This window comes from Neolamprologus multifasciatus, unplaced genomic scaffold (genome assembly GCF_963576455.1).
Source record: "Neolamprologus multifasciatus unplaced genomic scaffold, fNeoMul1.2 scaffold_46, whole genome shotgun sequence".
Taxonomy (NCBI): Eukaryota; Metazoa; Chordata; class Actinopteri; order Cichliformes; family Cichlidae; genus Neolamprologus; species Neolamprologus multifasciatus.
Genome location: NW_028182001.1, coordinates 24008 through 37554, shown reverse-complemented (window position 1 = coordinate 37554; position 13547 = coordinate 24008). Strand labels below are relative to the sequence as shown.

The 13547-nt window shown below is 37.6% G+C and overlaps 1 protein-coding gene and 2 long non-coding RNA genes across 3 annotated transcripts; 2 read left to right on the top strand and 1 right to left on the bottom strand.

Moving 5' to 3' along the window:
• The first annotated feature begins 243 nt into the window (after positions 1 to 243).
• LOC146490278 (uncharacterized) lies at positions 244 to 3138 on the top strand. Its single transcript, XR_014872884.1, has 2 exons — positions 244 to 1785; positions 1881 to 3138. It is a non-coding gene; the product is annotated as an uncharacterized LOC146490278 (long non-coding RNA).
• Positions 3139 to 4407: 1269 nt separating this feature from the next.
• On the bottom strand, positions 4408 to 7439 carry LOC146490277 (uncharacterized). The gene is made up of 3 exons (XR_014872885.1): positions 6677 to 7439; positions 4629 to 5278; positions 4408 to 4522 (listed from the first exon to the last, which is right to left on the bottom strand). It is a non-coding gene; the product is annotated as an uncharacterized LOC146490277 (long non-coding RNA).
• Positions 7440 to 7699: 260 nt separating this feature from the next.
• Positions 7700 to 11262, top strand: LOC146490276 (uncharacterized). Its single transcript, XM_085153382.1, has 4 exons — positions 7700 to 9203; positions 9910 to 9978; positions 10147 to 10293; positions 10890 to 11262. The coding sequence occupies exons 1-4, from the start codon at positions 8745 to 8747 to the stop codon at positions 11106 to 11108; spliced, it is 894 nt and encodes a 297-aa protein (XP_085009508.1). The 5' UTR covers positions 7700 to 8744; the 3' UTR covers positions 11109 to 11262.
• Positions 11263 to 13547: the final 2285 nt, after the last annotated feature.

Here is a 13547-nt window from a genome sequence, read left to right as displayed (position 1 = left end):
CACACACACACACACAAAGGGAGAGAGAAGCAACTTTGTAGATCAGTCAAGCAGCCTGGGAGCTGCTGAATTTGAATCCACCAATCAGAGAGGCTGTGTACTTTTTCCCGCCAAAACAGGTGCAGCCGTTTTTACACACAGCAGCAGAGAGCAGGATTTTTGCAGTCTATTTCTCATAGTGACGGACTACCCTCAAACAAATGACCATAATTTCCTAACCGTAGGGGCTAGAACGGATCATTCTTACACCGTTTTGTTCAGCAGAGATGGGGGAATCTTCAAGTGTTGACAATTTATCATTAAAATATGAATTATTAAAGATATTTGACTTGTAATGCACCATAACTGAGTAGAGGCTAAGCGAAAACTGCCTTGACTTGCCCTCAAACAACGCTTTCTAACTCTAAATCTATTTGGAGTATCGATATCATTCTTTCACCGTAAGAGACAGCAGGCTTTGGTGAACAACCATGGAAATTTTCAGGTCTTTGTGGAAATCTATCAAAAAGATATGACTGAGAGAAAAAAGTGGCTCATTTCCAGAGTTTGAAATCTGAAGAAATCTGAGCGAAGGACGAATTTCCTACCCTCAAACAAGTCTAACTCATCTCAGAACGGTAATAGGTGAGAAAATAATTCTTGAATTGTGAGCGTCAGGAGTGTCTGAAGATATACTGGGACAAGCCTCATGTCTTAACGTCGCTTCGTTAAGGAGATATGACGATTCGAATATGCCTCTCATTACAGAAATCAAGCGGTGATTTTGAACAAACTCTCCATTGACTTTCTATGGAGAGTTTTGAGACTTTGTGTTGGTCTGAGGAGATTTGCCAAAATTCTATAAATCCTACAACAATGATAAGGACATTTTCTGAAAGCCAGCAAAAATACCTACGTTTTGATGTATAATTTGTGGAAGTTGAGTGAAAATTGAGCAAGTAGCAAGAAGTTGTTCGGACATGAAGAGAAGACTGCGAAACTTAAAGTGGCTCACTTAGAACCAACTGCATAGCAACCATAACAACCCATGTATTTTGTGAAAAATCACAATTTTGCAACTCAACACTTTAAGGGGTATAAAAATAAAACGGTAAAAGATTTGAAAAAGCTGATTTATACCTGAATAGCCCAATAATTTGAGAACATTTTAAAGTTTGAATGGTTGTTCTAGGTGAAAGTATGAGAAAGTAGTTAAGTTTCAAAAACAAGCAAGTTTTAGCAGAATTGCGGAAGTTTCCCATTCATTTCAATGGGACAAATTAAAGGAAAAAAGCGTAATATTTTAAAAAGTATAATAGCAAAAAATACCAAAAGATATTGCGCAAATTAGCAGAAATAGCAGAATATTTTAAAATTTGAACGGTGAAAATAGCATAAAAATTGTGGAAGTAGTTCTACGGCGAAAAACGTACGGAAGCAACTTGAAGAATAACTAGAAAAATTTGCATTTCCTGCGAAAATGCAGTGTGGATGCTTTAAAGCTGAAGCTGTCTGCAAAAAGTAGCTGAAAAAGCTGAAAAGTTGCAGAAATTGTAAAAACTTTGCAGAAGCAAAGGAACTTTGCTAAAAAGTAATAACTTAGCAGAACTGCAATATCTTAGAGGAAACATAATACTTGGCAGAAATACAATAGCATAGCAGAACTTGGCAGAAATATTGTAACTTACCAGAAACATGATAACTTCTCAAATATACAAGAATTTAGGAGAAATAGTATAAGATAACAGGAAGAATATATTTAGCCAAAAATACTTAAACATTACAGAAACACTATGTTTTAGAAAAGTAGTACAACATAGCAGAAATACTGTGATTTACCAGAGACACTGTGATGAACTATGAATATTGTAATTTTAAATTAATACTTTGTTTTAGCACAGATACTATCATTTAGCAGAAATACTATGTTTCAGCACAAATACTCTGGTTCAGCACAAATATTATAACATATCAGAAATACAATTATATAGCAGAAATGCTATATTTAGAAAGAAAAATATGATATAGTAGAAATACTATGATTTGGCAAAAATACTGTAATCAGCACATATACTGTAACATGACAGAAATTCCTCCACTTAGTAGTAATTCTATAACATAACACAAATGTTATGATTTGGCACAAAAACCATGATTTTGCAAAAATACTATGATTTAGTAGAAATACTATGATTGAGCAGAAGTACTAAGATGTAGTAAAAGTACTTTGATTTAACAGAAATACAATTATGGAGGAGTAATACTTTAAAATGGGAGAAATATTGATACACACACACATACACAGAGCCTAAAGGGAACAGTATGTGCCATGGAGTGTTAACAAGAATCTGAGGTCCATATTAGAAAAGCTGGTAAAATGATAAAAGTTTGCAGAATTATAATAAATGATGAATATGAATTACTGGTCTGTGATAGTGTATTAATTTGTAGGGAAAAAAAACAACGACAACTTTGGCTTGCAGACCCGTGTCACTACCAACTGTGCCACTGGGAAAGAGAGCAAACACCTGGAAAAACAGGGTGATGAGCAGTCAGAATTAGATCGCGGTGAGAGGCAAAAAACGCAGTTTTTTGTAGTTACAAAACATCGTGTAACTCAAAAACTAGGCGGACTAGAAGCATAATTCTTGTACTGGGTGAATCAGCGGACTTTGGTGTACTTTGACTGCGATTTTCATTGCTCTTTGTACAACCGTCGCGGAGATATGACGAGAGAAGAAACAGCACACCTCAGATATGATTGGCTGGCTGGGAAGCCGTGCAGGCTCTGATTTGTAAATTTGAATGTCTCAGTCCTCACAGAGGATTGGCTGCCTGGGGACCTGGCAGTAATATATAGAAATAGTATGATTAGCATAAATACTACATTACTAAAAATTGGCAGAAAAACCATGTCAACACATTTATTTTCTTAAAAAAAAATCATCATGAAATTGGTGCACCTTACTCAATGCAATTGGGATATGCATTTCTCCTGAGATGATTGGAACCATGATTCCAAGTGTATTTTCAGTGTTCTGACACCCATGTCTGAATACCGGGATAAAATGTTTTCATCAGTACAAATCCCACACTACCCTGAATCGAATGATAAGATTTATTACCACACACTATTCACTTAGAAGATTTCACGTCTAATGATACATGTGGAGAGAGCAATTAGAAGCATCAAGGCGATCAAAATATTTGACACCATTATCCCTCTGAACGGTGCTGGCAGTGCACACGTCTGCTTCCTAAGTATTATCAAAACAAACCCCTGGTTAAAACTTTGGCTAACGATGTCACTGTCAGTGAAGTTGCACAGTTCACTTGGCATTTAGATTGCTCATCTGGTAGATAGGGCACCTCATATACTAAAGCTACGAGACCTCTGCAGCAGCTGTAGTCTTGTATTCATTCCACTGATTGAATACAACAAAATGTTTTAAAAAGCTGCACCGCTCAGACCAGTGCTTGTAACTGCACTATTTTTATAGTAAATAGTTTTATATTGGTTCAGGTAGATTATATATGATGTAAATGATTAGAGCTCTAATTATTGATAACAAACAACAATATTTAACAAGTAAATGTAAAAAATGGTTTTAATAAAATTCAGATTTTAGTGATTGTAGCCCCTCAAATGTAAATATTGGAACTATGCTTTGGCTATTTTAGTAATGTTTACATAATCACATTTATGAATTGCACTGATTTACACTTGGATATATGTTTTTCCTGCCAAGAATAAAGAAAACCTACATTTATTTCAACATATGCACAGCTAATTATGCAACCAAGCACCCTGTTGATTTACCATTAAGATTGCATTAGATGAGAAGAAGAAACTGTAGAGTGCATGTGTGTGGTGTGACCAACATACTGAACATTTAACTTGGCATCTTTAAATCACCTGTACTCTTTTAAGACCACACAATAGAAATCAAATTATTTTTAAGAGAGAAGTGCATCAGTGTGTGAACATGAAAGTAACACCAGTCCACGCTCTCTCTGATGCTGCTGTTAACTTTGTGTCAACATAGTCGTTACAAGTGACTTTTACAGAGAGACAGGGTGCCATTCTTAGTTGAAGGTATCTGAAGTGAACATAGTTCCTCACATAAAGACACTTTATCTCAAGCAGTCCAAACGGTGGCTGTGCAGATGGATCAAAGATCAACCCATCTGGTGAGGAACCAAGCCAGGGAGTGTCAGGGTGGACAACGAGGCCATGAGGCCTATAGTTAAAGTTTTTCAATTTGCAGTTTTCTCCAGCTGCGTTAAACTCCATGTCTGTCCATGTGCTCACGTCTGCAGTCTGTCTCGTTCCTTTGAGGATTCTCTCTGCACAGTTTCACCCCTCATATAACAAACCTCTTAAACATGAAGATGTAATCTTGGCCTGTGGAGCTGATGCCACTCCTGGTCAGCTGCCTGTTCTCCTGTTGCTGTCTCAATCTTATTTGCCATGTCGTCTGTGCTTTCAAGGTGGAAGAGTTCATCCTCACTGCAGACATGCACACACTCTGTGGGGTCCAGCCTGTACTCACAGTGTAGAGTAGCAGTGGCAGGTAAAGAGGAGAATCTTGGGAAATGTTTACAGATGTTGTGGCTAATTTGGGCTGCTGGTAAGAAAGCACACTCACCAATGCTGTCTCAACACAGGTTTTCTCATCACTGATGCCCATGGTTGCTGTTAGATCAATCTGTTACATCAAAGTCTTTGCATGATTCTCCAGTGTTTAGCAAGGAGATGTGAAGTGGGTCACCAGCCAAGTCGTTGTACAGTTTATTTCTGTTAGCTGAAATTTCACATAGCACATAATAATATGAGGGTAAAATGAGGCACTGTTAAAGTCATCTGTGCAATAATGACAATAATAATAATATCAATAATAATAATAATAATAACAACAACAATATATACACTTAAAAACTACCCCACACACAATAGTTTTTCACCTGAGCACTTAAAGTTAGAGCACTTTATTCATCACTTAAATCACTTTTAACTGGATTGTCAACGTCTGACAGTTTTTGGTCTGTTTACAAGTTTTACTGTTTATGTTTGTTTGTCTTTACTTTTGTGAATAGCTGCTATAGGATGTATATATAATTATATTAATTATATTTAAACATTGCACTTTCTATTGTGCTTGGAGCATGTTACCTGACTGTTGTACACTAATATTGTATATAACAGCAGCTTACTATCTCACCTGATTCCTCCTTCCATGACTCGATTGAGCCTTGGTCTGGTGATGACCATGTTAATATCTGGCCCTGGTTCCAACCCCTGAAAAAAAGCAATAACATTTTTTTTTTAAATACTTCTCAAACAAGAATATAACATATTATTTATTGCAGGTTAGAAAAGAACATTAAAGGGTCAGGCCTGAATATGAATCTCAGTGCTGTTTGGGTTTGTCCCACTGTTGCTCTGTCTCGGTGTAGGTGTCAAGAGACAACCTGCAGCTTCATTTCTGATTGAAAGAGCAAGGCTCACACTGCGATTTTGTCAGTCGCGCAATTCAGCTCCTGCTCAAACTGTACGATTGACTCGCAGGGGTTAGAAGTTCGTAGGTCACGATGCAGGGTCTCACACTATACGACCCGATGCTCTGATGCGACCCGAGTGCTCACACTGTGCGTCCATAAAATGAAGGTTATAACAGAAATTCTGTCGCTCGCTCTCCCTCTCTGTCTTTCACTCACACAGACACGCACACCACCACCATCAACTTTGCTAAATTGCTAATGAAAAACACTGATCAGGCAGCTGTGATTGAGCAGCAATGTCTATCCAACTATTTTCACGGTTGTTGTGGTCGTGATAATTTTGTGAGGCCACATCGAAAAGGCTCGGATGAGCTTTCCAAAGTTTTACAAACAGGTTTGAAATCCTCAGGACCAAGCGATGGATGATCGGGAGCTGGTCGTGAGGTGTTAATCGCTTCTCGTTACCCCACGTATACTACACGACGCACGATGAAGGCCAAAATCGGGCCATCGCCAAAACGGTCGCACGACTCAAAAATCGGCTCAAAATGGGCAAAAAATAATAATAATAATAAAAAAAAAATCGCACAGTGTAAGCCCAGACAACACATTGCCAGCTACACACCAACACCGATCAGAAATAAGGACAACAGGGTCCCGAACCTCTGCTCTGTCTGCACTAAAGCACATAGAGAGGCAGTCTTACACACAATGGCTATACAATAATTCAGAGGCAGAGACCAGGTACAAAGAGGGCTAGATGATGGCACTCAAACTCCCAACAAACATAGATGTTTACATCGATACTGTAACAGCAATAAGTTAGTTAATTAACCAATTCGCACTACAACCTGGTTTGCCTCTTACCTGTAATTATTTTTATTTAATATAATAACTGTACAGTACTCTCTGTTTATAGTAACCATTGTCCTTAATGTAAATATGTAAGAAAAATTGTGTATGTTTCTGTTCCGTGTCCTGTGTACTGTTTGTTTGTATATTTGTCTTTTTGGCTGCTGTTACAACCAAATTTCCAAATTTGTGGGACAATTAAAGGATTATTATATTCTATTCTAACAGAGCCTCAACATGTTCTCACTGTAATTTCCCCTCATGAATGAATTTATGCTGCACTAATCTGAATGTTCGGAGGGAAATCAAACACATTTTACTGGCAGTACTCAAGCTGACTTACCTTTGTTTGAATGACGACGTATTCACAACGTGGAGTCTAAAAATAGCCAAATCTTGTAACCAACCATTGGTTAATCGGATATGCGCCTCCAGACATTTATAATTGCAAAACTGGTTCGCTGTGTATGCGCTGACACCACAGGTACGGAAATATATCAGGCTTCGGGGTTTCTGCTCCACTGCCGTTTTTTCATACGGGTCCACGTTTCCAATGCACGCTATTTTTTGCAGGTACCGTCTCTTCGCATCCGACACAATCTGAGTCTATAAAGTTCTTTTCGTTTTGAGCTGCTTTTAAGTACGGTTTGTATCTTCCTTCCAAACGAGTGTGTTTGTTTTGATTCATGGCCTGATAAAATGGTGGCATGCTCCCACAATGCATTGCGGCGTGACGTCAACTCCAAAGCCCTATAACTGATTTTATAAATCTCAAATTTTACGTTTGAGACTTAAAATAGTAATGATAATTCCATGATTAAAATTAGACGAGTTAAACAATAACAAACAAAAAAACAAAACAAAACAGTGATAACATAAAATCAACACAAGGCAGTCCAATCACGAAACACAATCGTAGTTAGCCAATCAGGGCGGGTGACAACAGATTACGTCACAAGTTGCAATTTAAAGACCGGCGGGAACCTTATTTGATCTTTCTTGATTTTTCTAAGAGACTTCGAGGGACTACATTTCTTAACAACTTCGGATAACGTAAGTATTGGATTTTGAGGGTTTTTCTCTTTTACTACCTTTATAATATGTATAATACAATATAGGGCAAGACACAAGATCTTGCCATTTAACTTGCTGTCAATATAAAGACTGTCAAAGTACCAAAATTTAATCTGACTTTTCTTTCTTTTTCCTATGTTACGTTTCTATTGCAGAGAAATTCATTATCGATAAATTCACATTTACTATTGACAGTAATGTATTCGTGGGTGTCATAGTTGATGAACTTATTGTCTCATGGGTATTTAATTGAAAAAAGATTTAAATGTATTAATGAAAAATAATTTCAGTCCTAATTTTTTGTATGAAATATTAAGATCTTAACGAATTTGACAAATCTTCAAGATCTATAACAGTTTTATAAACTTTAAGATGTTAAGTTTGAGCTGTGAGTATCTAAAATTGCTTAAGGCTGGCACTCTCCCCTGGCAACAACACTTTCTAGCACTTTCTCAATTAAGCTATACAAAAACTGAATAACCAATAGGAATTAAGCTAAAAGAGTTAAACAAAAACCTAATGGAAACCATATTCTGAATAACTTCATCTCCCACAATGCCTCAGAGACATTTCTCATCAAAAAAAAAGCCATTTTCTGCACAGTTACAAGGGGTGAGACTGAAGTGAAAACAGGGTACATTACTGTCGTTCTATTGGCTCAAATGATTAACACAGGGGACCAATAGAAAGAGAGCCACAGAGACTATGCAAGTGCATTATGTTTATGTGTGTGTGTGTGTGTGTATGTGTGTGTGGGGGGGTTAAAGTATACTGAAACAACAAACAATTTAGGCATTTCAATAAAGTTAAATCATGTCTGCTCTTTAGAAATTCAAAGCCACAGACCAAATTATGAATTGTGAATAGAACTGTAATTTCACTGTTTCACTTCAGCAGCATCAATCTTTGCATAGATAATCTTCATATGATGATTTCTTGTTTATTGTCAGTATTTTCAAAGGAGATTATATGCTAGAAAATACAAAAAATAAATGAATAACAATTTGGTGAGAAAAAAACATTGAGTTTGAGTTCAGTCCTAAGTTACTTTCACCAACTTGTCTCTGCTGTAATATTCAGATTAATTCATAGAAGTCTTAGAACTGTTAGCTTTATTTTAAAACCAACATTGTATAATATCAAAAAAATACTTTTAGACAGGCCTGTGTTTTTGGCCTGTCACTTTTAAGCAGGAACCTCAGAAAGGTATTTATGAGTTTTGTTTGACATCAGAAAGTAAAAAGACAAAAGCTACACGTGTTACCATATTATATGACCCTTGCTATAACAGAAATGTATTAACCCCTTAATATTTTTTGTGTTGCTTTTTTTTCAGAATGGCTTTGACAAAGCTTCTCAACAACCGCCCTGACATGCCGTATTTCCGGCCGCCCCCACTGCACATGAAAATTTTAAAGTCCTGTGACCAGCTAAGAGTCATTAGCTGGAACTTCAAGGATGGAACGCCAACACCCCTGATAACAAAGAAGAATACCATTGCAGCAATCACCGATGGCCAAACTGTGACAAAGATCACAATGTTTGAAGAATATGCCTCTAAGGTCCAGGAGGGGGGGTCATATGTTATGAGAGGCCACGAACTCAGGGGCACAGGCCCCCCTTACAACATCACTGTCACAGCCAGGACACAATTTTTTAAGGCACCGACCCTAAGTGTGAGGGAAGGTCTTGTAAAAGAAGCAGAGGATCTTCTGGATCCTCTTGCTCCTCTCACCGCACTCAAGATGAGCTCGACAAATGAGGGACTGATGACAGTTCAAGGGGAGGTGGTGGAGGTAAGTATTTGTGGTTCCATAAGAATTTATATGGATTTAGGTTTCCAAATAACCCATTATTGCTGGTATTTTTTACAGTTAAAAAATTTTGGGTTTTTGCTGTCAAGCAGAGACTAAATTCTGTTAAGATTGTTAAGCACAATTTTTTAAAAAATATTTTCCTCAGACCATTTCTGGTATTTTTGCAGCCAATTTGCATTGTGCCTACGTACATTTGTGTTGTAAGGGCAAGATTTTAATGAACAGTCTCTACTTGATAATAAAAACAAACAGAATAATTATTTTATACACTTCTGTATACAAATTCACACAAAAGTCTTCATCTAAATATATCCTTTATAATAAAAATAAAAGCAGATACAACAGAAATGGTCAGAAAGTACCCTGAATTGGGCATAATGGAAAACAAATAGATTTTGTATACCTGAAACTGGCAAACTTTTCATTTATGTTGCTGTCACTTAAACTAAGTTGCAAAATGTATTGTTTATAGAAGGATTTCCTACAACCTGTTTCATAATCACAGTATATGAAAAACATCCTAATAACCGATACAGATAAAACTGCTTCTGATAAGATAAATGACATGTGCAGAATACTTAACAACAACCATAACATAATCTAAACAGATTACTGAAGAAATAAAAACCTATCACAGATAACTACACTGACTATTACTGACATTAAATTTCAATTTACTTTTCAGTTTTCTGCTGTAAAGAAGGTGCTGTCGGGAAAACAACACGTTCCCCTTAAAAATCTGCAGCTGAAGGAGGTAATGGTGGAATTTAAGTTTTATATTGAAAATGGTTAAACTAATGTGACAAATTTGACATTGCTGGTACAGAATGTATGAGGCTGTGAGCCTTTTTTTCTAGTTACTGGACTTGTTATTATTTAATTAATTAATGAATCTTTAATTCTGTCATGTTTGTGATTTCAGGATGGTTTTACGATGACAATCTGCCTCTGGAGGGAGGCAGCTGCTAACAACTTCAACGTGGGAGACCACATCAGCGTCTCTCACGTTAAGCAGAAACAGTCCTCTTATGGCGTAAATCTTCATAGTACCGCATTTACAAAGATTGAGGTATGAAGAAGCTAAACCTTTGTTTGTCTTATCAACAAATGTTTAAAACTATGTTTTCAAATTTGACATAACATTATATGTATTATATTATCTTACACGCGCGCGCGCGCACACACACACACACACACACACACACACACTAGATAGATAGATAGATAGATAGATAAATTCACCACTCGCCCCTGCGGGCGGTCAATCCTTCAAGCTCGGGTCCTCTACCAGAGGCCTGGGAGCTTGTGGGTCCTGCGCAGTATCTTAGCTGTTCCTAGAACTGCACTTTTCTGGACAGAGATCCCGCACCAATATATCCAGTTGGTTAGCCAACCGGATATATTGGTGCACAGTCCTGGGAACAGCTAAGATACTGCGCAGAACCCTCAAGCTCCCAGGCTTGACCACCTCCAGGTGAACATAATTAACCATTTTGGAATTTACTTACCTGGATGATTGAGCATGCATCAAGACATAATGTGTGTATGTATGTGTCTTGGTGACTTAGTGAAACCACGTGATGACCATAGGTTTTCTTTTTTTCTTGTTGGATAAAAAAACCCAACGTTTTCTGGGCTAAATGTGTGCCTATGCTGTGTCAACAGACAAAAGTCGAGGAGAGAGCTGACATCCTCATCATTGGTGTGGCCGGGGCAGAAATGCCAAACCAGTTGGAGGTGTTACTGGAGGATGGAAAGACCCTTTACATACAAAATGACCTGTGGAGTCCTTTTGATAAGGAGCTGGAGGAGGCAGCGATCAAAGCTACTATTAAAATAAAAGGAAACCAAATTGTACATATTCAAAAATATCAGTGCGAATAAATTAAACAAAATGTATAGTTCACTTTAGTTCACTTTGTTCAAAAATGTGTATTGTATTTTATAACTTAAAAAGAATGAATTTTTTTTCCTATCAGTATTTATAATTTGTAATGATATTTTGTTAAGTTCTCTACTATAGTTAACAGTATTAGTATTTTACAGTGTTAAGTATTTATATATTAAAAATTCTACATAATAATCTTATATTTGTGTTTGTTTTTAATTTTTAGAACACTGGAAGGCTATAAAATGTTGTTTTTAAAAAAAGAAGAATAACAGAACAGATCAAGGCTTAATGTTGAATTTTGTAGATAATAAAGGGGGCAGGTCTATAAACAATATTTGATTTGTACCTTTTGAAAAAGCCAACAAATTCCTTTCATTATTGATTTTAACATTCCTGCTCTTTTAATTTTTAATTCAAATAATTGTGGAAGGGCAAAATGATGAACTCGAGATTTCTGGGTGGATATGATATCAATTAGAATAGAATAGATTAGAATAATTATTTAATTGTCCCACAAGGGGAAATGTGGTTGTATCAGCAGCACAAAAAAACCCCACATATACAAACAGAACAGGACACAGAACAGAAACACAATTGTTACATATTTACATCATGGACAATAGTTACCAAAGCAGAGTACAGTACAGTTGTTAAAATTTGAGTACAGATCGGGTGCAAACAGAGCAGGATACTGAAAAATGTTTAAATAGTTAGGAATATTTAGAATAATTAGAAAACTGCAGATTGTGTATCGTACTTGTGCATTAAAAAGTAGACATGTAACTCCCAATAAGTGGGTGTATATATATAAACTGAGAAAAGTAATGTACATAAGTGTAGATCAGCAGGTGGTTCTCCTGAAACCAGTGGACTCAGTACAGACCTGTGGTGATGACAACTATGGCAGAGTTGTCAGAGAACTTCTGTTGGTGGCAGCGTGGGGAGGTGATGGAGAAGTCTGCAGTCTAGGAGGTGAAGAGGAACAGATCCAGCACAGTTCCCTGTGAGGCCGCTGTACAGTAGACAGTGTATCAGAGACACAGCCCTGTGTCCTCACATACTGTGGGCGTTCTGTGAGGTAGTCCAGTATCCACTGGGACATGTGGTGGTCCACTCCTGATAGCTCCAGCTTGTCCCTCAGAAGTCGTGGCTGGATGTTTTTGAAAGCACTGGAGAAATCAAAGAACATGATCCTCACAGTACATCCAGGCTTCTCCAGGTGAGTCAGAGCTCGGTGCAGGAGGTAGATGATGTCATCCTCCACCCCGATGCCAGACTGGTAAGCAAACTGCAGCGGATCCAATGAAGACCTCACCAAGGGGCGCAGATGGTTTAGAACCAACCTCTCGAGGGTCTTCATCAGATGTGATGTCAGGGAGGACAGGGAGATGTGATTAAAATTGCCAGAGTTCATGAAAAGGGCCAGAGGGTGCTGTGTTTGGAGTATGCTGGTTACAGTGTGCAGCTAATGTTGGGTCATAGCTGCCAATTCATCCACTTTGTCGGGGAGAGATCTCACATTCCCCATAATAACAGATGAAATTGCTGGCCGGTACCTCTTAACCTTGCTGCGAGGCCTGATCCCGGCCCGAGTACTGCGCTCTCCCTTCTCACCTTGTGGGGGATGTTGGCTTGCTCGGTGGTAGGCAGAACAGCGGAAGCGCCGAGGGCTAACAGCTGCTGGCTAACAACAGATCTCTGCTGTAAAGAATGTGAGGTTGGATCTCCACGCAGTCTCCGGACACAGATGCCGTGAAAAATGCAATAAGAAAAACGATTGTCCATAAAATTCTGAGCTCCATTGTGGGAGATCAGTCCACAAAAGAAAAGCTCAGTCCACAGTCCTAAGTGGGAGCTCAGTCCACAGTCCACAATAGAAAAACAAAAACAAGATTCACAAGAATAACAAAGAAACAAATATTAAAGGGAAAAAAGGACTCTGTCAGGCTGGAGCTGCTGATACTGGCTGCCAGCTTGGAGCGGCGCCTGAAGCTTTTTTTAAAGGCATTCACAGGCAGTGAATTAAAACAGACATTCACATGTGCATATTTAAAGAAACGGGGAAAAAAATAAAGAACGTTAAAGTTGTGGAATAAATAACATTGAAAATTAATTGAATAATAATTAATAAATAATTGAAAAACTGCCCCGTGTTAGAGAGTGACTTATGATAAGTTATTGCTTGGTTTAACTTTACTACTAACAGCTTTATGGTTCTTGTCTGATCAAAACTCAAGTCAGCTGTGTCACTCAAAAGTAATGATAAACAGAAACACATATCACTGAATGTGACCGTCATGAACTGACCAAATTAATCTAAAATCTATACAAACAATTGAAGCATCCATTGGAATTGTGAATATATCCTTGTTTGCCATGTTTATGTTCACAGGCTATAAATTAAAAAAAATTATACATATACATATATATAT